Genomic DNA, 25874 nt, shown 5'->3' on the forward strand with positions numbered 1-25874 from the left:
GTTGGCGGCTGGGGAACAGCGGGGAGCGGGTCCCACGCTGCCCCCTGCAGGCAACGGATCCCGCCCACGGCCACGCCGCGGCCCGCGGCGGCCGGGGTGGGGGGGGGGGGTGGCACGGCTAGCGGCACCGGCTGCTCCCGCCTCCCTAACCCAGAGTGACCCCGGGCATCCCAGCCCACGGGTGTCCCCGTCCCACTCGCGGCGGGAGGGGAAACTGAGGCACGGGGAGGGACACACACACACACGGACACGCGACACGGAGCCTCCGCGCCGCCAGGGGGCGCGGCGGCCGGCAGGCGGAAGTGCGTCACGGCGCAGCGGCCGCCGGGCGGGCGTTGCCATGGAGGAGCTGAGCGCGGCGCTGGCGGCCGCCGCCACCTTGGCGGGGCCCAACAGCCCGGCCGGCCCGCACCCCCGCCTGGCCGCCTACAAACCCCGCGGCGGCCCGGGGCAGGCCGAGCGCCGCCAGCGCCTCCTCCGCCTCCAGAGAGAGTGAGTGAACGGGCGAGCGAGCGAGCGAGATCCGTTGGCGGGCAGGCCCGGGCTGTGGGGAGGTGGCCCGGGGACATGGGTGTGGGGGGATGGAGGCGGGTGGCGGCGGCGGCCTGCCTCCCGCAGAGGGCAAGCCGGCCTGCTTCCTTCCCCCTCTCCTCCCAGGAGGCGGCTGGACTACGTGAACCATGCCAGGAGGCTGGCGGAGGACGACTGGACAGGGGTGGAGAGCGAGGAGAAAGAGGGGGAAGATGCAGAGGAAGAGGAGATGGACGTGGACGCTGGCAAGAAGTTGCCCAAGCGCTACGCCAACCAGGTGAGGAGCTGCCTGCCTGCCAGCGATGGTTGAGGCTGGGGGTGATGGCTGTGTCCGGGCTGAAGGTAGCGTGTCCCGCCTGGTTTGGTGCTCAGGGAGGAGCCATGCCTCAGGTCTGCCCCTCAGACGTGCTGCACTCGCGTGGAGGACAGCGGAGGTGGGTTGCCTGCATGCTTTGGGGGGGGGTTTCAGCTCAGCTCAGCAGCGTTTGTCTCCTGTTGTGCAGCAGTCAGCTAAAGACTGCCATTTCTCCCCATGTCTGGGGCACCAGGAAGGAAGGGAAACCTCAAGCTGGTGGATTTTATCAGCCTTGGTTGCCTTATTGGTCCTAAAAGACCTACAGCCTTTCAGGTGATCGCAGACAGCCACTGAAGAGGTCAACTTGTATGGGCTCTTTGCTCCCAATATTTAGGAATCTCTAAGCTCTGACATGGATTTATAAGTAAATTTAAAGCACTGGAGTAGGAACCAAGGTACAGAGTGCCCAGGTGAGGACTGTGAGCTCCATGCTGTAGTCGGAAGCTTAGTCAGCAGCTGGGAGGAAAGAGGAGGAATTGGGGGAGAGCCTGTTGTGCAGGCGGGTTGGAGAGGGAGGGAGCCCCTTTGGTGCTGTAGCGCAGGGTGATGAGCACTGCGAGTTGCCTCTGAAGCCCCCAGTGTAGCTGCTGAAGCCAGTTCAAAATCTTCTCACTTTATCCTTCAGCTGTGTTTTCCATAACTTCAGCAGAGTTTTTACTAGCTGATTTTTTTTGTTTTTTTTTTTTTGTTTCCTGGATTTCTCTATAGCTGATGCTGTCAGAATGGCTGGTCGACGTCCCCTTGGATCTGGAGCAGGAGTGGGTTGTAGTGGTGTGTCCCATTGGGAAAAGGGCTCTGGTCGTGGCGTCCAGGGTGAGTGGCAGCCGTGGTGGTGTCTCACCATCTGCTAAAGGACCTGTACCCGTTTCCCAACCAACATAAGACTGGCCTGCATGCCTGCCTTGACTTTTTTTTTTTTTTTTCCCCACCTCTCTTCTGTTTCCTCACAGGGCACAACGGCAGCTTACACCAAGAGTGGCTTCTGTGTCAACAGGTTCCCATCCTTACTTCCAGGGGGGAACCGGCACAATTCAGTGAACGAGAAAGGTAATGTTGTGCGGAGGAATTTGGGATGGAGAGAGGGGAATGCCTGCTTCTCCCTGTGAGCGTGTGTGTGGCAGGCTCGGTGCTGCTCTTCCAGCTCCCCGGAGCCCTGTCCTTTTCTGGCGCTGGGGGTAGTTAGCTTTAGGCCTGTCCACGTATCCCTGGAGATAACTAGACATGGACAATATCAGATACCTTTACGCTAGATAAGAGCATCTTTTAATTAGCTGCCTGGTTAACTGACACTCTTAAACATCAACATCCTCTCTGTCTTCCGACAGAGAGCTGTGTATGGTGTGGTCTTTCTTAATACCTCTTGTAGTTGCTTTCTTGCCCGGAGGAGGGGTTACTGTTTGATAAATGCCGTTTTCTGAAACGTGCCTTTGCTTGCAGTGCTGCTGGCTGGTACCTTTGTAGCCTGGTGAGACTCCTCAAGCTAAAGGCTTCTTGTGGTTGCAGCTTCTGTTAGCAGAAGCGGATCCCTCTGCATCTCACAGCCTTACATCAGGGCAGGCTTAATGCAGGAGAGGTTTGATCTGCCATTTGCCTGTTGGGTTAGGCAGCCTCTGGAGCATGCCTGGACCTCCCTGTGTTTGTGTGCAGTGTACTGCATCTTGGACTGCATCTACAGTGAGGTGGAGCAGACATACTACATCCTCGATGTGATGTGCTGGAGAGGACACCCTGTTTATGACTGCCAGGTACTGAATCTCCCCGCTCTGCCCTACCCTTCCTTTTGTTCCCTGTTCCATCAGCTGCTTTGCAGCCAGCACTGGACGTAGTCCACTGTGGAGTGGGATGGGTATTTCATGAAAGCACCAGCACCTCTACAGCTTATGGGCTGCCAGCTACTGGGATAATTGGGTGTGTCTTTTAGAGGTATCGGGGGAAGCTGCAGAGTTTGGGGTGCTGGCTGGTTCTGCGGGTGAAACTGAGTTTGTAAATCACCTGGGCAAGTGCGGAGGAATGGAGACACTCGGCAGCTGCTGGTGGGTGATGTGTGGTGGATAGTCATTAACTCTCTGCCTCCTTTCACAGACCGACTTCAGATTCTTCTGGCTTTCCTCAAAGATCCAAGAGGAGGAAGGGCTGGGAGAGAAAAGCAGGATTAATCCAGTAAGTTCTTTTGTACTAGGAGGAGGAGGATGGAGCGGTAAGCTCTCCTGTTCAGCAGATGTCAGAAGTTTGTTTCACAGGTGGAAGTTTTTTCTTCTTTTTTTTTTTCCTTCTTTTTTTTTTTCCCCCTCCTCACAGATCAGGCTTCAAAGTGTACTGATGAATTGGGATATCACATTCAGGATGTAAATAGAACCACTGAATATTGCAAATGAATGTGGTTTGTTTTTTTGTGGGGGTTTTTTGTTTGTTTCGTTGGTTTTTTTTTTTTTTTCCTCCAGCCAAAGTGCTGAGAGAGATCAGACTGCAGGGTATCAGCTAACTTCCATGCCATTTTTAGCTTTCCCTTTAAATGGAATGGAAAACCAGTGTGGTTTCTACAGGGGCAGCGTTGGACGGCAGCCTGACTACAATGGGATTTATTCTTGAGTAGTCTTACGGGTTCGCAAGGCAAGGGGAAAGGCTCATAAAGCTTTAGCCTTCCCTCCTGCTTAAACTAATCATTGAAGTTGTTGGGATGGATGCCGGGTTGCCACCCGGAGTCCCTGCTGAGCAAAGGGATGCAAAGCCTTCATTTGAAGACTTACACATGGAGGTCAGGCCTAGAACCCACAGCAGCTTGGGAAGTGGTTTTTGGGGACAGAAATGAGAGATTTAGCAGCCTGGCTTATGGAGCACAGTTTGCAAAGCGGGGCTTGATGTCTGCGCAGCCCCCGTGCGTGCTCAGGCACAGCAAAGCAGAGCAGCTCCTGCGGCTTCAGCAGATCAGTCATAAATGGGGATGACCGTTTCTGTGCCAGCAGTGAAGGTATCTGTAATTGGAGAACATCCTGTTCTGACTCCAGTGGGAATATCCAGAAGACAGCTACCTAATGAACGGGGGGTTGTTTCAGCTTTCATTTCCTGGGTGGAAAGATTTGCTTGGCTGAGCCAGCATCCTGGAGCAGACGTCTGTCTGCTTTGCATCCTGCCCAGAGGTCATCATTTTCTATTTTGGTTAAAAGAGCATCTCAGGGTCAGCTCTCCTGAAAAGTCCTTCCTGCAGTCTTACATGCTTGGAAAAGAGGTATCGGGAGCGTGAGGGAGCTGTGCGCTGAGTCTCTCCCCTCCACATCTCATTAAATGCCAGAGAGGGAAAGAAAATACCTGAAATTAGACCATTATGGGCACTCTAGATTTCATACTGTCTGGGCGTCGTGGTGGCAATCCATTGGTGGTCTTTTAAAGGTCATCTGCTGTTTCTGGAGTGAGATCTGTGAAGTCGCAGCCATGTCCGTGCTTTACCCAGCATTGCTGGAGAGATGGTGGGGTTATCCCTGGTGACCATTCCCACCCCATCCTCTCTGGTGACTAGGGTGATTTTCGCCAGCTTTCACGCAGGCACTCCCAGTGACTCCAGTGGGATATAACTGGCACTGATGGACAGCTTAGTCTTCTTGTTTTGTCTCTAGATCTGGGCTTTGCTTATGAATTGCTGTTCCAAATCGCATCAGAGCTCTGTCTGTCCCAATAACCCGTAGTAATCAGAGAGACCAGTTGCTGTGGAAAGAGTAAGAAATTGGAGATGGCTATCGTGTTCCCTCAGACTTCACCAGCCAGTGGTTGTACCTAGATTGTGGAGTTAATGGCTGCTGGGGACCTGCCTTTCAGGAGCTGTTCTCATCTTCTTTTGAGCCTGTTTGTGCTTTTGGGCCCCCGATGCCCTGTGGCAGGAAGGCCAGCAGCTTAATGATGTGGCCCCTGCTTGAGATCTCTCTGATTGCTTCATCTGACGCCTGTCCCTCAGCCTTTCCCTCGCACGCTGGATCCTGCACTGGGGGAGAATCCTTCCTTCTGAGCTGCCTCCGCACCAGTGCTTGATTCAGTGACTTGTTCTGCTTTAGGCCATGCAGTTGTCTCTCCTAACCCTTTCTTACTCTTTCAGTTCAAATTTGTGGGCCTGCAGAACTTCCCCTGCTCCTCGGACAGTCTGTGTAAGGTGCTGGCTATGGACTTCCCCTTCGAGGTGAGAACACGCAGGCGGGGGCCTGGACCTCAGCCTTAGAGACAGCCCCGCTGCGCATCTGCTAGCGCTTGGAGAGAGGTGCAACCCCTTCTCCTGGGAGCTGCGTGCTCCCGAGGCCTGCGAGAAGCTTGCCGAGCTGCGCTGTTGTTTCCCTGTACTGGGGGATGGCTGCCTTCCGTGCACGTGGCTGATCTGTTACCCTGTCACCAGGTACAGGCTGCATCCAACCAAACTAATTAGCAAGAGTTAAACGGTAGCGTTCCCTGCCTTTGGGCTGCCACTGACCGTTGTCCGACAGAGCCCTTGGGGAAGAAGAAAGGGTTGATGCAAACACCCAGGCTGTCTCCAGGATCAGCATAGCTCACGTTCGTGGGGCAGTGTGATGGACAGCTGGTCTTTTGGGGGGGTCAGAGCTGGTGCTGCCCGCTGTCCTGGGTGGGCTTGCGTGGGTACGGGCGGGTGGATCTCTGCGGTGTGGTCCCTCAAACACGGTGGTGTTCCTTGGGAGGTCTGCGGGGTGGGCAGAGCGGTGTCTTTCCCTGACCCCTGTCACAGGCTCTGTGTTTCCTCAGTCTAGCCACTCCCATCTGTGTGCAAGGCACCCAGCTACCTTGTGTCTTGAGGGGAGGAAGAAGGGTGGGGGTAAGCTCCCGATTGATCTTTGAGGGGTTTGGGTGTTAGTGCTGGACCCCTGAGACATACTGGAGCTGGGGGGCAGGTGGCTGTAACAGAAATGGCTGGGAGAGGTTCAGATGAGTCTGTCCTCCTGCTGGATCTTGTGGAGGGGATAATGCGAGCTCTGCTTTTTGCTTTGGTACCGGCAGCTCCCTGCCCTCGGCTCCCGCAGCTCTTGGTGCTCTCGGGGGTGGCCGTTCCCCCAGCAAGAGCGGCTGAACAGGACACCTGCGTTGGCTTCAGCAGCTGCAGGAGCGGGTGCTGTTGTGCTGTTCAGGCCTCTCTGCTGACCCGTGGGAGAAGGGCAGGACAGGGAAATCAATGTGCCACCCAGCTCCACTCCGTGTGATGGTGAAGAGCGGGTCGGAGGCCCTCGTGGAAACAGCTCCGGCTGCTTTTGACTGCCCCGGCTGGCTTGGCACTGAAGCAGAAGAGGATGGAGGAGGCGATGGCATTCCGGCGCGGTGTCGGTGACAAACATCTGGGAGCCAGAAGCTCCTCCAGTGCAGCGGTTCCTGCGGAGTGCCCAGTCGCAGCTCTAGATCAGGACCAGCCTCTACAGAGGCCGCTTGTCCCGCTAAGCCAAAAGCCCTGTTGATTTGACTGCCTCTCTTCTGCTCTCCTGCCCCAAGTTAGCGATTAACATAAAGTGCAGGTTTAAATTGAAGGGACGCTAATTTGGCTGTGAGGGCTGACTTCGCCTTCTGCTCCTCGTAAGCCAGGACAGTCATTAGAGAGAGTTGGAAAGTCCCAGCCCCTTGCTGGTCTTGCCAGACCCCTCTCTGAACACAGATGGGGGAGTGTTGAGAAGCCGTCCCAGGTCTCCTGCAGCTGGCTTGCTCAATTACGAATGCTCCGAGTGCCTCTGCAGAAACAGTCCTCCCCGTCTTTACTGAAAAAAGCCTCATTCCTTCCTGAGGCATCTGCTCCCACGAGAAAAGCCTGTGAGGAGTTTTGCCCCACCGTGGCCTGAGCAGAAAACTTTCAGGCTGCGGAGGAGAGCGTTGCGAAACGCTGCGGGAAGGAGATGGAGGTGCTCAGCCTCTCCCTTGTAATCCAGCTGTGATTTTTTCCCCCCAGGTTCTCAGCTCTAGACATCGGGGCGCAGCCCCAACAAGTGAAGCACGGTGTAATTTGGCCCAAAGCAGCCAGTAACCCCACAGAAAACGTGGTGCTGCTTCCAGGAATGAAGGGAACCGTGGGTCTCTTCGTCAGGTGCCACAAGAGGGAGCCCAAGAAACCCCTGTAAGCAGCTTCCACCGACACCACATCACGAAATAAACTTTACAGAAGGCAAAATACAGCCTTGTTAGAGAGAGTGCAGTATAATAGAGGTCATCTTATGCCTGGGCCCGGTGTCTTGTGATCCTTAGAAGGATCTCGTGCGGGTGGTGGCAACAGTGGTGGTTCAGATCCGGGGCTTCAGAGTTAATCTGTAACCTTGGAGTCAGGACCCAGTCCGCTGTATTCAGTGGAAATTGTTTCCACGGAATTCAGTGGACTTTGGATCAGTTGACTGGCACTGAACTTGAAGTGTTTTTTTGGAGTGGATCTGAAGAGCTACTGTCCTACTCTCAGATTTGAGTAAAACAACGTTCAGGTTTCCCTGAAGGCAGGGGGAGCCAAATCCTCTGAGAAACCTTGGTGTGAAGGAACGGGAGTAGTTAGGTGCCTAAAATCTGAAAAGCGTAGCTGTGAAATCCTCCCAGGCCGGTTTCTCATCAAGTTCAGCCATTTAGGGACAGTGTCAGCCCTTTATTCTGATGTGGCTGGTGTCAGTGCAGTGACTCGGGGTAGGGACCTGGCCAACAAATTAAATAAACTGGAAGAAATCTGGGAGTAACTGAAGAGAAATCTGGGGAAGGAGGAACATGACCTGACTCACCACCAGGCTGAACTCCTTTGAGTTCTCCAGCTTGGCAAAGATCTTTGGAGCGCTCTGGAAGGCAGAAGCCTTTCCAGGCTCTGATCTTTACCAAAACATTCCTGTGGGTGCTGGAGAATCCCCGTTGCTCATCAGACGCCGCGCACCCGCAGGAATGGGCTGGATGTGCAGGCGCGGTGCCGGAGCGCCGCAGAATCCGGCTCTTCCCAAGTCTTCCCGGGAGGCAGGGAGAGGAAAGAGCTTTGTACTTTAGATATCCAGAGGGTTACACAAGCTCATCGTGATGTTTACTGTTCTGGTTTTATGTTTTCTTAGTGCAGGAATCCCCCCTTTTTTTTTATTTTCTGGGGTTATTTTGCAAGATCTTCACAGGGCCTGAAAATTACGGACAGGGTAGTGCGAGCAGCTCTAGCTGCCCTGATGGCAGTTGGCATCCACGATGCAGAGGCAGACACAGGGCTGCTCTTTGCTCGGCCTGGCTCATGGTCCAGCACGGTAGCAGAAATCCCCTCGATCCACTTGGTTCACCCATGCCTCAGCTCACCGCCGGTACACTGTGCCATTCTGCCATCTACATTCTGGGGGCTGTAGGCTCGGTGAGGGGCCCCGCAGCAATTCAGCCCGAGGTGGTGGGCTCATTTTTCTCATCTCTTCTGCCCACTCAGCCTCTCTCACTCGTAGCCAAATGGGCTTTTAAGAGCTTGCGAGGCTGAGCTAAAAGGAGCACCACCTCCAGCGTTACTCAGCCTGACAGCAGGATCTAACCTTGCAGAGTGCACCCCTGGGAAGCACGGGAAGAGGGGGTGAAAATCCCCGAGTGTGGTGGGGAAGCGGGGAAAACGTCAGCCAGCTGCAGTATTGCAGAGTGTGGAAATAGTAGCACAAGAGTTAGGGCCTAAACCTTCAAAGTCCTGAGTGCCCTTAACTGTCATTGATTGCTGAAGAAGTTCTCTCTTGGGAAACATGAAGAATTTATTTTGCATAAGCCAGCTGAAAGAGCTGTAGCAGCGTTGCGAATCGGGGCTCCTTGGCGTCCTGCGCGCTGACTAATTACTCTCCAAATGCATTATTTAAAATAACCTTAATCCAGTAAAGTGGGCTTTTTGTGCGCTGCCTCATTCAGAAACCTGATGGCCTTTCTGCAGAATGGGATCATAGCAACCAGAGGAAAAGTGCTGGCCCATGCCGACGTCGGGCTGAAATTGTTTGCCTTTGACGCTTTAGAGCCATCCGGCAGTCGCTGGGCTCGCGCTGATCTCTCAGGGCAGGAGCTCTGCAGGTTTCTTCTTTCCCTTCCGCTATTTATTGCACTGCTTGAGGAAAAACGATCCAGCTGGTAGTTTTGGCCTGTAAATGGAGAGCGGTGCTCTCGTCTGGCGCTCTGTCATCCACCTGCAAAAGCCTCCAGCTCAGGCCTTTCATTCGCTCTCCCTCTTTTTTACAGGTCGATGGGCTTCTCTTCTACCACAAGCAGACCCACTACACCCCTGGCAGCACCCCGCTGGTGGGCTGGCTCCGGCCTTACATGGTACCCGAAATCCTCGGGCTCGCCGTGCCCGCGACTGCGCTCACTGCCAAACCAGACTACGCTGGGCGTCAGCTCCAGCAGATCATTGAGAGCAAGAAGAATAAAAAGCTGGCAGCAGAGAAGGGTCACCCGAGCGGCGCGGCGGCCGCGAGGAACGGACATTACGAGCTGGAACACTTGTCTACCCCTCAGCCAGCAAACTCTCTGGAGAGCCAGGATGAAGCAGTGAGCCAGATGGAGAATTAGGCTGCTGGGACAGACCGGTTGGGTAAGGAGAAAGCAAAAGGTTCCCTGCTTCTCACTGTCACTCATGCTCCCTGAGAGGGGGGCAAAGGTTATAAAATAGGATGGTTTTGTTTAAAGGGCACAAAAGCGGAATATCTTTCTCCAAGTGCCTCTGGATTTTTTTTTTTTATTTCCGCCCCCCCCCCCCCCCCCAGGCTTCTGTGAGGCCTTAACAGGATTGTCAGATTCTTTGCTAAGGCAGTTGTGCGTTGGGGAATGAAGCGATCTGTCCCCACGCCACAGGGTTCCCGGTTCAGCTCCTGGCCCTGCTTCTGTTAAAGCCCCTGGCAAAGCTCCAGGGTAAGAACAGTGCTCAGACCTCCGAGGTGCAGCTGCTGCTCGTAACCCCAGCCCCACCTCCCCGGCCCTGGAAATTGGGGGCATTTCAGCCTTTGATCCCGCTCCTTGCCGACGCCTTCTCAATGAAAGTTTTGCGGTCAGCCCGCTTCTAGTAACAAAAAGTTTACAGCGGGCTGCTGTAAATCCAAAGGCTGGGCTTTCCACGCCCACACGTTACTAGGAAAAACTGAATTTCCTCGCGTCGCAGCAGGCCCTGCCTCCGAGCACAGCTTTGTGCGGTGCGAGCGCGGCAGAAGCCTGTACTCGAGGCTTTTCTCAGTAGGGGGAGGAAGGAATGGTTTCGCTCTGAAAAACGCTAGCATTGATTGTGCCAAATAAAAGGTTTCTCAGAAAAGACAAATTCTTGAGCGTCTTCCTGCTACCTAAGGGTGGATGCGTGCTGTGCCTCCCAAATAGGGATTGACAAATCGGTGGCAGCGCTAACTGGAGCGGAGGAAATGCTCGTGTGGGTTTGAGTCTCCTCTGCACGCCGAGGTGCTTCGGTCCCTCCCCGCCGCTGCCCCGCACCGCCCGCTGCCTCCCCTGGTTTTCCTGGGGATGGAACCATCACACTCACCGCCCCCCGGGGTCGTTTTCCAGAGGGAGATTAAGGGCCCGCTCCCCCCCCCCCCCCCCCCCCCCCCCCCCCCCCCCCCCGGCGGAGGGGGCGTGGGAGATGAACTATCAGCCTAAACACGGGCGCTGGGGAGCCTCTACGAAAATGCCCCCGGGGGAGGGCCGGTCTCCAGGAGGAGATACAGAGAGCGGGGATGGCTGCCCGCAGATAGCGGGGGCACTTCTATCCTGCCCTCGCACCCGCCGTTTTTTCCCAGAAAAACGCCCGTTTCTGTGCCAAGCGTGTGGGCCGCCTGTGCAGCCGCTATTGATTAGAGCAGCGGGCAGCAGGAGCTGTCCTAACCGCGGCCAGAGCTGGCTGCGGGAGGGGAGGAAGCGGCACCCCAGCCCCACAGCATTTCGATGCGGCCGAGTGCCTTTTTTCAAAAGGCTGCTTATTATTTTTGTTAGATTGGTTTGGTTTTTTTTTTTTTATTTTAGCATGTGAAGCAACTGGCCCCGGGGGAAGAGGACAAACACCTGGGCTGCCTTATCCTCCCTATCCCTCGAAGGCTCAGGGCTGCTCCGGCTGCGGGTTCCCCCTACGCTTCGGCCTCACCAGCTGGCAGAGGACCGCGGGGAGAGCCCCGGCCGGGAGACCGCATCCAGCCTCCTGTCAGCATAGTTTTCCTTCCTGTCAGGCAATTAAACCCGGAGGTGGGTATCTGGATGTAAGATTTGTGCATCCCTGAGGGCAGAGAAAGCTGCAGCTCAGGTTACCGCCTCCCTGCTGCCCTACAGCCGCCTTTCAAGGTCCTCCAGCCCAGGGAGGGGAGTGGGCAGGAGAGAAAATACAGCTGAAGAGGGGCTGCCTTCAGCTGCTTGCTCCCATCGATGGAGGAGAGCAAGAGGGAAGCGACTGTAGCTTTCCGCCGGCTCCAGATGATGCCGCATAGTTTCCCTTTTAAAAGCATGAGCTGGGCTGGAGAAATAAATATTTGCGTTACAATTCCTGTTGGAAACGAAAGGGCTGTGTTTGGAGAGAGGGTGTTAAACGGAAGTCACCGGGGCCAACGCAGTTTGTTGCTGTGACTATTTTATTCGCTGGGTGCGATCCCGCTCCCAGCTGTTCCCTGCCCGGGAACAGGCGGCAGCTTCGGCAGTGGCCGAGGAGGGGTCACCCCACTCCGGGGGGCTTAAATTTAGTCTGGGGCAGGAGAGCTGAGCGAGCAGCTCAACCTGTGGATGGGGAGGCTCTGGAGGACAGCCAGCCAGCTCTCAGCCCGCATCCAGCTCCGGGCTCAGCCCCTTCCCTCTGCCCTTTCTTCCATTTTCTCCGAGTTAGGTGCACAGGCTCAGGCTGTGGGCACTTTGCCAACGCAGTCCTCCTCGGCTGAACAAAATGTCCCCCTGTCCCGGGGCCTGGGTTTTGTTTTTTTTTTTTTTTCGGAGGGGCCGCTGCTGTGCAGTGCTGGGGAGCTGGAGGGGGGGGGGGCCCTGCTACCCCTGGGTCCTGGCCCCTCCATCCATCCGCCTCCATCTGTGGCCAGCTGGGGATTGCAGTTTAGGGATTGTAGAGGAGGCGAGAGCAAAGAAACGGCTGGAAATCCCGGGCGCCTGTTTGCGCGGCGGGAGGGCTCCCACCCGCCCGTGGGGGAAGGCTGCGGGGCAGAAATACCGGCAAGGGAGGATGTCGCTGCCGGGAAGGGCCGGCGGGAGAGGCGAGGCTGCTCTGGGGAGCTGATGTCCTGTCCTGGGGTCACCGCTCCCACAGTTTGGAGGTACAGCATGCATCTAAATAATAATTAAAAAAAAAAAAAAGCCCGATTTTGGGCCCCGGGGAGGCTGGCTTGGCAGCGGGCTCACACAAACGCACAGCCCGGCCTTTGGGTTTCCTCGCCAGTCCCTCGCAAACCGGGGTGCGAGGGTGTCCCGGGCTGGAAGGCAGAGCCCCGGGGGTCTGCAGGCGCCTTTTCCAGCGCTGCCCCTTCCTCCCCTCCTCCGCCGGCAGCGCCGCTGGATGTCGGGCAGGGCCGCCCGCCACCATTTTAGCGGCGGCAGCGCTGCTACCGCCCGCCGCGGGATGGGGGGGGCGGGGGGGGGGCTCCTCCATCCCCAGCCCGGCCCGAGAGGCGGCCCCCCCGCCGGGGAAGGCTTCCTGCCCCCCGCCTTCCCCTGGCCGCCCGCCCACCTCCCGCCGGGGCCGGGCCGAGGGGAGGGAGGGGAGGGGGCTGCGGGCGCTTCCTGCCGCCGCCCCCGCCGGGGCAGAGCGGAGCGGGGCGGGGAGCTGGGCCCGGCCCAGCCCAGCCGAGCGGCGCTTCCCCGGGGCGAGCGAAACTTCCCGGGAGGCTGCGAGAAAGAGAGCTTTTAAAATTATTATTATTATTATTATTTTGTAATTATTATTATTATTTTTTTTTAAAATACATTTATTTGAAATTTTTCGGCGGGGACCCCGGGGCGGAGCCGCCCTCGCCGAGCCTGCGGCGGCCGGGAGGAGCCGGTGCCCGTAGCACCGCCGGCCCCCGGGGATGGGCTCCGGCGGGGCGCCCGCCGCTTAGCCCGGCCCGGCCCGGCCCGGCCCGGCTCCCCGCGGGCAGCGGGGCCGCGCAGCATGGCCGCGGAGCTCAGCGCCGAGGAGGAGCAGGTAGGTCCCCGCCGGGCTCCCCTTCCCCGGGCCGGGCTGGGCGGGACCGGACCCCCTGCACTGTCTATTCCCCCCCCCCCCCCCCCCCCATTTTTTGGCTGTTTTTTTTTTTTTTTTCCCCCCCAACGAGGCGGTTCTCCCCAAGGAAAGCCCCATCTGCAAAGCTCCCCCCCCCCCCCCCCCCAATCTGGGAAGCCACGCAGCCCCCCCGCCCGCACAGCCCCCCCCATTCCCCGCGCAGCGCGCACCCCAAAGGCCTTCGCGGGGCCTGTGCCGCGGGGGTGCCGCAGCGTGGGGTTGGGGATCCCGCACCCCCAAAGTGGCCTGCGTGTGTCCCAGGTCAACGGCAGCCTCTCCCCGCAGGCCTCCCCCCTCCCCACCCCCCCCCCCCCACTCCCTCCGTGGGCAGGCTGGCGTGGGGATGCGTGTGCACGCGCTTCCCACGCCCCAGGCCTCCCGTGACGTCCCGGCTTCCTCCGCCGGCCTTGCGTCACCGCGGGAGGATGTTGCCGGGCTCGGGGAACGGGGCCGAGAAACCAGCCGGGGCGCGTCAGAGGGGCGAGAGCAACCTTTGGGTGTCCCCCCACCCCCCCCCCTTCATCCTCATCCCCCGAGGATGCCCACTCGGGGGTGCCCACCCGGCTCTGCAGCCGCACCCCGAGCCACGTCCGCCGGGTTCCCCACGGGACGGGGATGGGAAGCCCGTGATGCTCGGGCTGGCCGAGGGCACGGCATCACACCGGCCACCTCGGGGGCCGCGATGCGAAGGCGAAAGGGACCACCACATGGTCGGTTTTCAGCTTGGTTGGTCGGTTTTCTTTTTTTTAAAACATCCCTTAGTCCCACAGGGAGGTTTAGAAGGGTCGGTTCGGAGACCTCGGGCTCCCAAAAGCCCCGTGCCCCCGCAGGGAGCGCTCGCCCGGAGCTGGAAGAGTCCGTCCCGCAGCCCACGCTGGTGCTCGGGAAACGCGGCGCTCACAGGCTTCCTCCTCCACCACACCTCCCTCTGATCAGCGCCGCTCCCGGGAGCGGTGCTGCTACCTCCGGGGTAATGAAATCTCGAGGAGTCGGGGGTGTTCGTGCCCCGTGTCCCCACGCGTGACTGTGGTTTGTGCTTCCCCTGCGTCGCGGAGGGGGCAAAGCTTCCAGCAACCGGGGTTTTGGAAGACCCCGCTCTGGCAGGGAGGTTTGGTTTGCCGCCGGCGTCCTGGGAGAGGGATCCGAGATGTTTGGCTTGTGCGGGGGTATCGGGTGGGGAAGACGAAGGGAGATTTGCTAAAACGGCTCCGGGTTTGGATCATCAGGCTGGGGTGGGGGAAGGCTGCCCTTGGTGCTGCCCTTGACGAAAATAATGGAAGTCTCTCTCTTTTCTCATGGGTAAATGCTGGTTGGGGCTGGGACATCCCCTTCCTGCCACCCTTTCATCCTCCTCGGGACCATCAGGATTTGCTCCGCTCTCCCCCCCGTTACCAACAGCAAGCCAGGGGCTGGGGGTGGGGGAGGAATTCGCCCCTCTCCTCTCCCTGCCCAGCCTTGGGACATCTCCTGCTCCGTAGGATCTCTGCAGTTCCCTCCCCACCCTACCCCAGAGCGACCAGAGGAGCCAAACTGATTTTCCTCGGGGGTTTTCAGCCTAGTTGCAGTTTTCACGGGACTTATTTCCGCTCCCCCTCCCCGCCCAGGCTGAAGAAGGAGGGTGGGTTTGCTGCCTGCGCAGCCCCGGGGGAGGAGGGCTTGAAGAGGCTCCTCCGTGTTCCTGCGGCAGTGGCTTTGTCACCACCCTGCCCTGGCGCAGCGAAGCGGGGACTTCGATGACGCCAGCGCTCCAAAGACCAGCATTGTTCAAAACGCCCGGCCGCGGACAGTTTCACTCGCAGCGCTGCCGGCGCTTACAGAAACGGGGCTTCTTGCTGCAGCTCTGGGTCACGGGCTTCGTTTCCAGCCTGCGGAGCGATCCCTGCTGCGCTCGGCTCAACACCTGTATAAATCCGTACAGGATCGGGGCCAGAAACGACGGTGAGACCCGGTGGAGCGTGCAAGGGGGGCAGAGCTGTGGCTGGTGCTGATGCTCGGCTCGGTAACTCCTGGCTTGTTGAATGTCGGCACCGGTAAGTTTAGGATTTCGTTTTGCTCCCAGGGAAAGCAGGAAGTCGTGGTTGAGCCGCCCCGCCAAGCCAGCGCTCGTTCTCGTGGGTCTTCCCCCCCTTGCAAAAAACCCGGCGTGATGGATGCTGGAAATGGGATTGCATGAAGCGTGCTGGGTTAAACGTTGAGGAAGGAGGCCTGAGCCACGCGTTGCATCTTCTCCCTGCTGCCACCGCGCCCCTCGGGGCACCTTTCCCATCTCACGCTGCGGCGTCGGCACCGGTCTCCATGCGAGGGCAGCGGGAGTGTGCCTGGCGCTCGCCCCCATCCCCCTGCCATCCTGCACGTGCGGGGGAAGGAGCATCTCTGCTGTTATTTTGGGTTGGCACCTCCAGCCCAGCCCTAGCTTTTGGGCAGCTGGGGACCCCAAGGGACTCCCTGGCAAAGCGGGGGTACGGCCGCTGAGGTTCCACATCTTAGCTAATGGATAAGATGTATTTCTATCTACACACCTGTGGACGTGTGTGTTGTGTTAAGGCTGAAGATGGTTTCTGTAGTGCCCCGTTTATTTTCCCATCCCTCTTGGATAGAGGAGAAATCGTTAGAAATTCGGGCCACGAAAGAATTGCTTTTGTTTTGGCAAAGCGGAGGCTGTTGGAGACGCAGCCGTGGGGATGAAGGCATCCCGTAAGTACAGCTCCCGGGAAAAGCTCCCGCTGGCTTCTGGCTGGGAAGTGGGGATGTGAGGCAGGGGGGTGTAAAACACCCTCGCTCCTTTGTTCCCCTCTTTGCCCGCTGCCTCCCCCCCAGTCCCTTGTCCCCAGCAGTTGCAGAGATGGGGGAATCGATCTGGCTTCTAAGCCGGTTGACCGCAGCACACGGCCGCCCCGGGAGGGCTCCCGGTGCCTGAAGGGGATTTTTTGCAAGGGGTTGGAGCTGGGCCACTGAAATCCGCTTTGAGATTCCTCTCGGTGCTGTTGGCGGCAGATCCAGCCCAATCCCACAAGTTCCCTCCCGGGCTGGTGCTGCCCCCGCCGCTCTGCGGGGCTCCGATACTGAGTTAGGGAGCTCCTGGCTGCGATGTGCCGGGGGTCTGGGCTGGCCCTTAGCAGCTTCCAGCAGCCGGGCGAGCCGGTAGCCCTCCCAAAACCGCCTGCTGCCCTGCCGGGTGGGCTGCGGGGAGACCCTTTGCCTCATCCCACGAGAGGGGCTCGCTGCCCCCGCTGAGCCTCGCGCCGCCGATAAACCCCAGCCCTTTGCTTCCTCCCGTCGGAAGTCATTAACGCCGACGATTTTTTCTGGCTGAATAGCTCCTGACATCCAACACCGCTCCCTGCTCCGGCAGCCAGCCTTCAGCGCTCGCTGTCCCTCCTCCTCCTCCTCCTCCTCGCGCTGTCATCGCCACCCTCCGCTCCTGCGAGGACGGGAACTCCGCCGTGTTGGGGTGTACTTGGGTGGGAGCGGGGTGTTTTGGGGTCTCCCCCCACCCTATCCGCATCCTTTGAGCGGTATGTGGTGGAAGGCTGGGCCGTGCTGCCCCGTCTCCCTCGGGGCTCCTGTATGGGACAGGGGGTCGATACGCAGCAGAAAGCAAAGCTGCTCCCATTAGCACGGGAGTTCAGGAACCCCAAGCCCACCTTGCAAACACAGCTGTAAAAATGTTTTGGAGCTTTTTTCGCCCGCCTTCATGGTTTTAAGCCTGATGGGAGGTTGCAGGTTGGGTTTTGCAACTCTGTTCTCTCAGTGCTGGCGTTGAAATTCCTTTCTCATTTTCTCCTGGTTTCGGGTGCGTACGGTGCTGGTGCTTTGGGAGGGAGCGTGCTCGTGCGGGATGGCCCCGGTGTGTTACGGGACCGTGGGGACCAGTGGGAACATCCTGGGACCCTCCTGCACCGAACCATTCTCATCTAGACTTCTGCAGCCGTGTGCAACTGGCCTCACTGGAGCCAGTCCATGTCCCGTAGCGCGTCGAAGCGTCGGCCCTCGGCACCGGTCTTGCTGGCTCCCTGCGTTCACACAGCCGGGTTCGCTGCTCCGCGGCGGAGCTGCAGCCCTGGGAGGCGGCTGCCGGGTTCCCACCGCGCCAGCGCTGCTGTGTGTCAACGGGAGTTTGCCACCTGTAAAATCCTCCTTTTGCTCCCCCTCTCCCTTCCACGAGTCTCCCGCAACCCTAAGGCCGTTTTTCCAACGCCGGCACTCCTACCACTTGCTCCCTTCCTCACGCTGGTGTTGCCTCTGTCTCCAATCCCCCCCGCCCCCGCCCTGACCCCCTTGGCCAGTCCCCGCCGTAGAGCCCCCCGCTTCACCCCAAATTGCTGCTGGGCTTGCCGAGCCACACTCAGCCCCTGCCTGCTTGCCGCGGGCCGCGTAGCTCCCACCGTGAGCAGGGATGCTCCTCGGGCACCCCTCCTCCTCCCACCCCATCTCACTGCACGCCCTTCCTCTCTCCCGCAGGCGACCAAGCAGTTCCTGGAGGAGATCAACAAGTGGACGGGCCAGTACAATGTGTCCCCGCTCTCCTGGAACGTGGCCGTCAAGTTCCTCATGGCCCGCAAGTTCGACGTCCTGCGGGCCATCGAGCTCTTTCACTCCTACCGGGTAAGCGAGCGGGGCTGGGTGTGTGTCCCCCTGCCCCCAGCCAAGGGCTTCCTGCTCTGGGAGAGATCTGTGGTCCCAAGGATGACCCTCCCCCTGCTTTTTTTTCTTTTTCCCCACTCCCTTATGAGTTTTATCCGGCTGGAAAATCCTTTTTCAGCCAAGGCGAGTCACCATGGAGATCTCACCGACCCCAATCCCCTCCCCTCCGCTGAGAGCAGCGTGCGTGCTCGCGGGGTGCCCTCCCGGCTGCCACAGCATCCCGCCGTATATAAAGAATATATACACACACATACCTTTCCCATCCTGGTTTATGCAAAGCTGCTCCTCCCTGTGCTGGGGATCGCGGTGTTGCAGCCAGTTGCAATCCGCTGCTGGAAAATGAGGCCGTGGAGCAGAGGTTTCCCTCGGAGGGCTGGGTGCCCCGCGGGGACGTGATGGTGTGGGGAGGGCTGGGGTGCCTGTGCCGGCCGTCACGGCGGCTCCCTGCCTTAGGAGACGCGGCTGAAGGAAGGCATCGTGAAGCTGAAGCCGCACGAGGAGCCGCTGCGCTCGGAGCTGCTCAGTGGCAAGTTCACCATTCTGGTAGGTGGGGGGGTATCGCTCCTTCCCCGAGTTACCCCAACGGGGCGGCTCGTCCCGGCTCCGCTCCGCGCGGGCGTCCTGGGGTGCCGTGGGGACCTGACCCTGTTTTTTCACCAGAGCGTGCGGGACCCCTCGGGAGCCTCCATCGCCCTCTTCACGGCCAAGCTGCACCACCCCAGCAAGAGCGTGCAGCACGTGGTGCTCCAGGCGCTCTTCTACCTGCTGGACCGAGCGGTGGAGAGGTGAGCCTGCCTCTGCCGAGGGACCGTGTCTTGCAGCGGCGGGTCCCCGGGGAGCCCCTTCCCTCCTGGGGGCGAGGGGAGGTGCTGCTGCTTGCTGAGGTTTTGACGAAATCCCTCCGAATAGGCTTCGCAGGGAAGAGATGTGCCGTCTCTCCGGGGAATGTGAATTCCTGAAGGTGAAGCTGTGGCTGAGTGTTTGCGTGCCTCTGGGTGTCCCACCTCTAATTAGGGGAGAGAAGAGGTTGAAATTCCCTCTCTTCCCTGGGTTTGAACTCAACCCAGTCATCCCCATGGAGGTGTTCAGCAGGGGAACGAAACTCCCGGAGCCATGAACCCGGCTCTTCACGGCCTTTCCCTGCCCACGTCCAGGTTTCAGTTTAGCAAAGCCCCTGATTCCTGCAGGCTTCGGCCAGGGAGGAGGCAGCCCCCCCACCGGCGAGACGTAACTTGAGCCCTGCCAAAAATACAAAGCCGGGACGTCCCATTTATTCCTGCTGGGCTGTTTCTGGTTTTGAACTTACCCATCACGGGCGATGCAGCGAGACAGGCTGAAGACGTGAGCCAGGCTTAAATAAGGGTTGTAGGAAGAGGTGGTGGAGCAGCTGGGAAATGCAGAAGCGAGCGTTAGGTCCGTGAGTCCTTCTGGAAGGACAGAGGGGGACTTTTTGGGGTCAGCAAGCTGAAGATGAGGTTAGCGTGGGGCAGATCTGCTCATGCAGGAGCCGAGCGGTTGGATGTTGTGGGGATTGATGTTGCTCTTTCCTCTCTCTCTCTCTCAGCTTCGAAACCCAGAGGAATGGGCTCGTGTTCATCTATGACATGGCGGGCTCGCAGTACACCAATTTCGAGCTGGACCTCAGCAAGAAGATCCTCAACCTGCTGAAGGTAACGGCCGCAAGTGACCCGGTGTCCGGGGACGGCGCGCAGGCCACTCGCTCACCGAGTACATGAAATCCTGTGGTTTTGGCATAAATTTTCCCACCAGCCCATGCCGACCACGTCTCGGGTGAGGAGCTCCAGCCCCGTAGGACCTGAGGAAGGCGTTGGGAGCCTGCCAGGCCGGACCCGGCCGGGGCTGCGGTGTCCCGCGGGTGGGAGGGGATCAGCTGTCCCCGTGCCGGATTCCTCTCGCAGCTGCTGGCAGCGCTTTTGGGAAAACAGATGCAAATTATTTTTTAATCATGCTGGCATTTCGTGCCTCCTCCCTTCTCCGGAAAAAAGAAATAACAGTAAATATTGTCCGGGGTGTGTTCTCTGCACAAATCCCAGCTCTCAGGCTTCACCTCTCCCCTGCAGAGCCAAACCCTCTGCCAACCTAATTCCAAGGAAATAATTTGTTTCCGTATCGGAGCATAAAAATAAGCGCGGCCGCACGCGAGGCACGCTTCGGATGCGGCGCTGCCACCTCGGGGTCCCTTCGCTGGGCGTCGTCTCCTCTGGGACGTGTGTGGGTGGGTCCCCCAGCCCCGGCAGAGAGGGGCTGGGGCGTGGATCTGACCCCTCCTGCCCTCAGGGTGCCTTCCCGGCTCGGCTTAAGAAGGTTTTCATCGTGGGAGCGCCCATGTGGTTTCGCGTGCCCTACTCCATCATCAGCCTGCTGCTGAAGGAGAAGCTGCGGGAACGGGTGAGCACAACCTCCCCCTCACAGACCCCCCCGACACGGGACCCTCGGCGGGGAGGGCTGAGGCTGTTTTCCCTTTTGGGACAGGGTGGTGCAAGCAGCTTGTGCCCCTCGGCCCCATCTGCTGGAAGCTGCTGAGCCCAAATCCATGGGAAACGGAGGCTTTCGCAGCCAGCTTCATAGGGCTCAACCCGCTTCGGTATTTTCAGCAAATACCTTGAAACCCTCTTGAAATCGCCTTCGATTTCTTCCTCTGCGGTGAGGCTGCCAGCAGCAGCAAGCGGAGGGAATGGTAAATGATTAAAGGGAAAAGAAACGTCTGCTGAGTGCCCAGGAGGAAAGGGAAGCTTAAATACCTGTGCTCAGGTCCTATCTGGCAAAGCCAAAAAAACCTAAACCAGTATCCTCAGCATCAGCGGCGCTGCTGGTAGAGCCCTTTTTCAGCCTGATGCCTCCCCGGGCTGGACTTTGCCCCTCTGCTTTTGGTGGGAGCTTGAAGCCACTTGCAAATTTGGAGTTGGTGTGGACTCCCACCCTGGGTACATGGCGGGGGGGGCAGCCCCTGCCCCACCACTGGTGTTCCCCTGGGTGCCCTCCTGAGGCAGGGAAGGAAGGGGGAAGACCCCACTGCTGTCAGGGGAAATCTCCGGGCTCCATCGGAACAGCGCCAGACCGTCGGCATCCTTGTCCCCGTCCCCAGCGAACCCTCTCCGTCCTTCTTGGAGTCACCCCTGCCCCTCCTCTTCCCCCCGCAGGTGCAGATGGTGAAGATGTCAGAGCTGAAGGAGCACCTACCCCGGGAATGCCTCCCCGAGTACCTCGGGGGATCCCTCAAACTGGACCCTCTGAGCTGGAACTGCCGGTTCCTGCCCCAGCAGAACGGGCACCCCGACCCGCTGGATGAGCTCATCCTGGTGCCGCTGGTGGCCCCCAAAGACAACGGCTCCGTCCACGTCCCCGGGCCCAAGTCCGTCACCCTTCAGGAACTGCTGGAGCACGTCAGCCACAAGCAAAAACGGGGCATCTACGAAGAGTACGAAGATATTCGGCGCAGGAGCCCGGCCGGCACCTTCGTCTGCTCTTTGTGAGTCAGTGGGGGGAAGGAGCCAGGTGTGGGCTGGCACGGGGAGCCCCTCTCTGGCTCCAAAAAAGCTGGGTCCCCCTTCCCCGTGCTTCTGCTGCTCGGCAGCGGCCCATCTGCCTCTTCTGCGGTGCTCTGTGTTAGCAGTGTTAGCAGTGGAGCCCCCCCTTTACGGCTCCCGCAGCCCCCGGGGGTAGGAGGGATTCGTGCGGGGGGACAGTGGGGACCAGGGCCTGGCCGGGACTCGGCTTCCCGAGGCTTTGGCCAGGTGATGGCAGCAGAGCCCAGGCTACAGGCGCTGGAGGCTTGCGCAGAGGGAGGGATGCTGCCTTCTCCTTTCCTGCCTGGAAAACATCCCTGCTTCCCTCTTCCCTGCCTCCCAGGGCACCCTACAACCAGGAGAAGAACCGGTACGGAGACGTGCCCTGCCTGGACCAAACCCGTGTCAAGCTGGCGAAGCCGTACAGCCGCCCGGAGGTGAGCCAGCCCACGATGGAAACTCGGGCTCCCACGTGAAGCCGACGCAGCCGTCCCGGCCGCGGGGCTCCGGAGGGCTCACGCTGTGCTTGCTTTTCTCCCCCTCCCCACAGTTGACCGATTACATCAACGCGAGCTTCATGGACGGCTACAAGCAGAGGAACGCTTACATCGGGACGCAGGGTATGGCCTGAGCCACCGAGGGGTTATTTTGCTCCTGGTGCGTGTGTGGGCTTCACCTCCCTGCCCAGCATCAGCCACCGGCCACGGTGGGGGACATCCCGGGAGCAGGGCGCTGCCAAGCAAGTCCCCCTCCTCTCTGGGTGTATTTACTCCCTTCCCAGTCCCCAGCCAGGAGGGAACAGAGTTTCTCCTGGGAGAAAGCGAGTGGGTCCATCCTCCCTCAGCCCACAAAACGGCTTCTGGGCTGAGGCAGACCCCTCTTAGCAGCGGCAATGGCAGCCCCCTCCTCCTGCCCCTAACCCAGCCCCTGGCTCTACCCCATCTGCCCCGGAGTGAAGCAGCGGAGAGGGGGGATCGGTGCTGAGCTGCTGGGATTTGGTGCTGGGGACATGGGAGCGCAATTGGTGGCAGCTCCAGGCAGGGCTGGTGGATCCACACCAGGACCAGTCCCCACAGGAAGGGGCTGTGGTCCCCCGCGAAGGGTGAGGGGGGCTGGCGGGGGACTGCTGGGCGAAGGGGCTTGCCCAAATCCGTTGGGTTTGGGGATGACGTGCGGGGTGTCCCTGCAGGGCCTCTGGAAAACACCTACGGTGACTTCTGGCGCATGGTGTGGGAGCAAAACGTCCTGGTGATCGTGATGACAACCCGGTGAGTGCTCACAGTAGGGGCCCAGCCCTGGTTTTCTTTGCAAAATGTAAGCATTTTTGCTGTTGGATGAGCAGCGCTGTGCTCTCTGCAGTGACCCTGCAGACGTGGTGCCAGCCAGAGCCCCGCAGGGTGGGGACATCACAGCGGGGATGGACGTGGGATCCTCAAGGGACTGAGGATGGGTGGCATGGGACATGTCCCTAGCAGGGCAAGGAGGACATCATCAGCTTGTCCTTCTCCCAGGCTGGAGGAGGGAGGCAGGAGAAAGTGCGGCCAGTACTGGCCCTTGGAGAAGGATTTCCAGGTGTGCTTTGGGGCCCTGACCATCACCAACCTGGGCGTGGAGAACCTCAACCATTACAAGAAAACCATCCTGGAGATCCATAGCTCAGAGGTGCGTGGCCGCAGCCGCCTGGCAGGGGACAGCACGGGGGTGCTGGAGGTCCTCTGTGGCCAGGGGCAGAGGAGGGGAGAGTGTCTAAACCCCTCGTTTTCCCCCAGACCAGGGAGCGGCGGCTGGTGTCCCATTTCCAGTATCTGAGCTGGCCGGACTACGGCGTCCCCTCCTCCGCAGCCACCCTCATCGACTTTTTGGGGGCCGTGAAGCAGCAGCAGAGGGTGGCGGTCAGCGCCCTGGGACCTCGCTTCAAGGGTCACCCCGGGGGACCCCCGATCGTGGTGCACTGCAGCGCCGGCATCGGCAGGACAGGTAACGGGGTGACCCCGCTTCTGGGGTGGAGCTCTCGGCGGTCACCTGTCCCCAGGGCTTTCTGCAGCCGTCGGACCTGGGCGAAGTCTCTGCCCCGCTTCTCCCAACGGTTTCGGGGCTGAGCTTCTCTCAAGGTTCTCCAGCGGTGGCTCTTCGGTGGCTGACGCCGTCCCTGTTGTTGTCCCCAGGTACCTTCTGCGCGCTGGACATCTGCCTGTCCCAGCTGCAGGACGTGGGCACGCTGAACATCTACCAGACGGTGCTGCGCATGCGGACCCAGCGTGCCTTCAGCATCCAGACCCCCGAGCAGTATTACTTCTGTTACACCGCCGTCCTCGAGCACGCCCAGCGCGAGGGCCTGCTGCTCGCCAACCACAGCCGGGCCGGCCCGGAGAAAAGCTCGCCGGGACACTGAGACCCGCTGCCTCCCCACAGAACCCCCCCTTTTCCCGTCCTCCCGGGGCTGCCGGAGCCGCCTCCGCACCCGTCGGGGCTCGGCAGAGGCGGCTGCCCGGCGGTGGCCGGCGGCTGCCCAGCCTCGGCTACTAGCCCTGCTCTGGAACTGTGCCTTATTCACACCAAACCGGGGCTGCCGCTCGCCGGGGGGTGGAGAACGGCGCGGGAAGAGGCTCTCGCTCCTCTCCGCGGTATTTCTGTTGGGGGGTTTGGTTGTTCGGGGAGGTGGTTTTTCTTCTCTTCGAATTGTTTCTTTATTTTATTTTATTTTTTTTGTTGGGACCATCTGAAATGTATCTAGAGAGGGGCTTTGTAAAGCCCTAGGAAATGTATTTCCAGTCCTGCCCTGGCCTGGGGCTTAGGAAGAGGCGCCTGCTTCAGTCTTACCTGCCACTACGTCTGTGTGTCTGTATGTATGTGTGTATATAATATATCCTTGCTGTGCCCAACCCTGGCTATTATATAGATACATATATACAAGCACCCTTTTTAGCAGCTCCTGCTGGTCCCCGCTGTCCTGCCGTCTCGCTGCTGTGTTCCCAGGAGCAGTGAGTTTGGTCCTGGCTCTGTCTTGTCCTTCCTTTTTCCCTTTCCTGCCCTCCCTGCTCCTCACGAGCAGCGTTGGGACTCGGTACCCGCTCCCATCCCACGGGAGGCACGGGGTTGCTCAGCAGCATCCCCCCCCCCACCCCCCACGCCACCGCTTTCCTTGTCTTATCTTCCTCATCGTCATCTCCTGCTGGGAGATGGCAGCTCTGCTCCCAAGAGGAGGAGCTGGAGGATTTTGGCCACGGCGGGCGGGTGGGATGGGGGGCGAGGAGCTCGCCTGGCGTTCCCCCGCCCCTCGGGGTGCAGCAGCGGGAGTCACTAGGTACGAGGTGATGGGGACAGACAGGGACCGACCGGCTCTCCAGGTTGCCCGGCTTTTCCAAGCTGGCGGTGGGAATCCGCGGGCCCAGCCCTGGGGTGAGTCATGGGCTGGCAGAGCGCTGAGCAAAAAAACGCCAAAACCCTCGAGAGGCAGCGAGCCGAGCTCTGGGGCAGCAGCGCCGGCCGGGGACGGCTGCCCCGGCCCCCCTGGGGAGCTGGGACCGCCAGTGCCTGCGCCTCGGTGACTTTATACTTGTAATAAGCTCTTTGAATGTGTATATTCTTATTTTTTTATAATCTTGGGGGGGGGTGGGTGTTGGGGTTTTTTGTTTTAGTTTTTTTTGGTTTTTTTTTTTTTTTGTATTTAACATTAACTTGATCCAAGCCAGAGCCAGAAGTATTTGTAAATGTTCCTATTTTGCTCTTGTTCAGAGAAACATTTTTGTTGTTGTTACTTTTTGAGTTTTGTTTTGTTTTTATTTTGTATCGGCACAAATATACTACCGGTGGCCAGTCCTCTTTGCTCTCGTGGTAGAGTTAGTCGGGGGCAGGAGAGGTGAGGGAGGAATTTAGGGCTCTGCATACCCCACGGTCCCCAAAAGCAAGCTGGCTCCATCCCTGGGGACCTGCTGCAGCCCCCTGGCACTTTGGGGGGGTACGGGGTAGGACTTGCAGGGGGCTGGAGGGCTCAGGGCAGCTGCCCTCAGAGCTAGCCAGCCCACTGCTGCCCTGGGCGAGGCCCTGTGAGAGCGGTAATCGAGCTGTGGGCAGCTTCCCTGGGCCGGCAGGATAACGGCAGGAGGGAGGCAGTGCCCCATGAGCTGGGGGGATAAAAAGCCACCCCCCTCCGAGCTCCTGCCTCTTTTCCCAGGGCCTGACCAAGCCCCAGAGCATCAGTCCCCTGTCCTGCTTCAAGCACTGGGCTCTTTAGAGATTCTTTTTCTTTGCGTAGACCCTTCTTCCAGCTGCCACCTTCCTCCTATCTATTTTTATGAATAATTATTTAGAAAATTCCCAGGGCTTTTGGCCACCCTGCTGAGCAGTCCAGGAAACCAAACCTCTGCCTGTGAGGAGCCCCCTGGGTCAGGGCTGGAGGGGAAGGCTGAGCAAGCGGACTCTGCCTGTGCCTGGCGAGGCTCAGTGATTTTTGGGGTGGGGGGGGTTGCCTCTAATACAAACGCTGCCCACAGCGAAAGGATGGGCAGCTGCTGATCTGAACAAGACATACCTGATCCCGTCGCTGCTACCCGTAGCGCTCAAGGGATGGAAGCAGAGATCAAAGGAGTGGAGTCGTTGGACGCTTCTGGTGTTATTTTCTCAGTGCCTACAGCTGTGGTTTGGGGAGCATCCGCCACCT

General features: G+C 59.2%; 2 protein-coding genes across 4 annotated transcripts; both read left to right on the forward strand.

The window, feature by feature from the left end:
• Nucleotides 1-275: 275 nt before the first annotated feature.
• On the forward strand, nt 276-10120 carry SNUPN (snurportin 1). Of its 2 annotated transcripts, XM_042803987.1 has the most exons (8): nt 276-492; nt 658-808; nt 1595-1699; nt 1837-1933; nt 2534-2631; nt 2969-3046; nt 4971-5051; nt 9056-10120. In XM_042803987.1, exons 1-8 carry the CDS (start codon nt 341-343, stop codon nt 9383-9385), a joined length of 1092 nt encoding a protein of 363 aa, XP_042659921.1. In that variant the 5' UTR covers nt 276-340; the 3' UTR covers nt 9386-10120. The 2 variants fall into 2 exon arrangements, with proteins under 2 accessions (XP_042659921.1, XP_042659922.1); XM_042803988.1 differs by lacking the exon at nt 4971-5051.
• Nucleotides 10121-12586: 2466 nt separating this feature from the next.
• PTPN9 (protein tyrosine phosphatase non-receptor type 9) lies at nt 12587-24971 on the forward strand. Of its 2 annotated transcripts, none has more exons than XM_042804180.1 (13): nt 12587-12965; nt 17505-17648; nt 18141-18230; nt 18348-18472; nt 19252-19357; nt 19986-20096; nt 20849-21177; nt 21558-21651; nt 21765-21834; nt 22404-22482; nt 22726-22876; nt 22984-23191; nt 23380-24971. In XM_042804180.1, exons 1-13 carry the CDS (start codon nt 12933-12935, stop codon nt 23604-23606), a joined length of 1767 nt encoding a protein of 588 aa, XP_042660114.1. In that variant the 5' UTR covers nt 12587-12932; the 3' UTR covers nt 23607-24971. The 2 variants fall into 2 exon arrangements, with proteins under 2 accessions (XP_042660114.1, XP_042660115.1); XM_042804181.1 differs by lacking the exon at nt 12587-12965 and adding an exon at nt 13604-15073.
• Nucleotides 24972-25874: the final 903 nt, after the last annotated feature.

This window comes from Tyto alba, unplaced genomic scaffold, assembly GCF_018691265.1.
Source record: "Tyto alba isolate M040663 unplaced genomic scaffold, T.alba_DEE_v4.0 Super-Scaffold_41, whole genome shotgun sequence".
NCBI lineage: Eukaryota > Metazoa > Chordata > Aves > Strigiformes > Tytonidae > Tyto > Tyto alba.

What these genes read in the sequence shown, in the direction of transcription:
- SNUPN (XM_042803987.1), top strand. Translation starts at nt 341, where the DNA reads ATGGAGGAGCTGAGCGCGGCGCTGGCGGCCGCCGCCACCTTGGCGGGG. An exon ending in CTCCTCCGCCTCCAGAGAGA is followed by an intron (nt 493 to 657) that starts GTGAGTGAACGG and finishes CTCTCCTCCCAG; the next exon opens with GAGGCGGCTGGACTACGTGA. An exon ending in ACCCTGTTTATGACTGCCAG is followed by an intron (nt 2,632 to 2,968) that starts GTACTGAATCTC and finishes CTCCTTTCACAG; the next exon opens with ACCGACTTCAGATTCTTCTG.
- PTPN9 (XM_042804180.1), top strand. Translation starts at nt 12,933, where the DNA reads ATGGCCGCGGAGCTCAGCGCCGAGGAGGAGCAG. An exon ending in GTGGCAAGTTCACCATTCTG is followed by an intron (nt 18,231 to 18,347) that starts GTAGGTGGGGGG and finishes TTTTTTCACCAG; the next exon opens with AGCGTGCGGGACCCCTCGGG. An exon ending in AGGAGAAGCTGCGGGAACGG is followed by an intron (nt 20,097 to 20,848) that starts GTGAGCACAACC and finishes TTCCCCCCGCAG; the next exon opens with GTGCAGATGGTGAAGATGTC.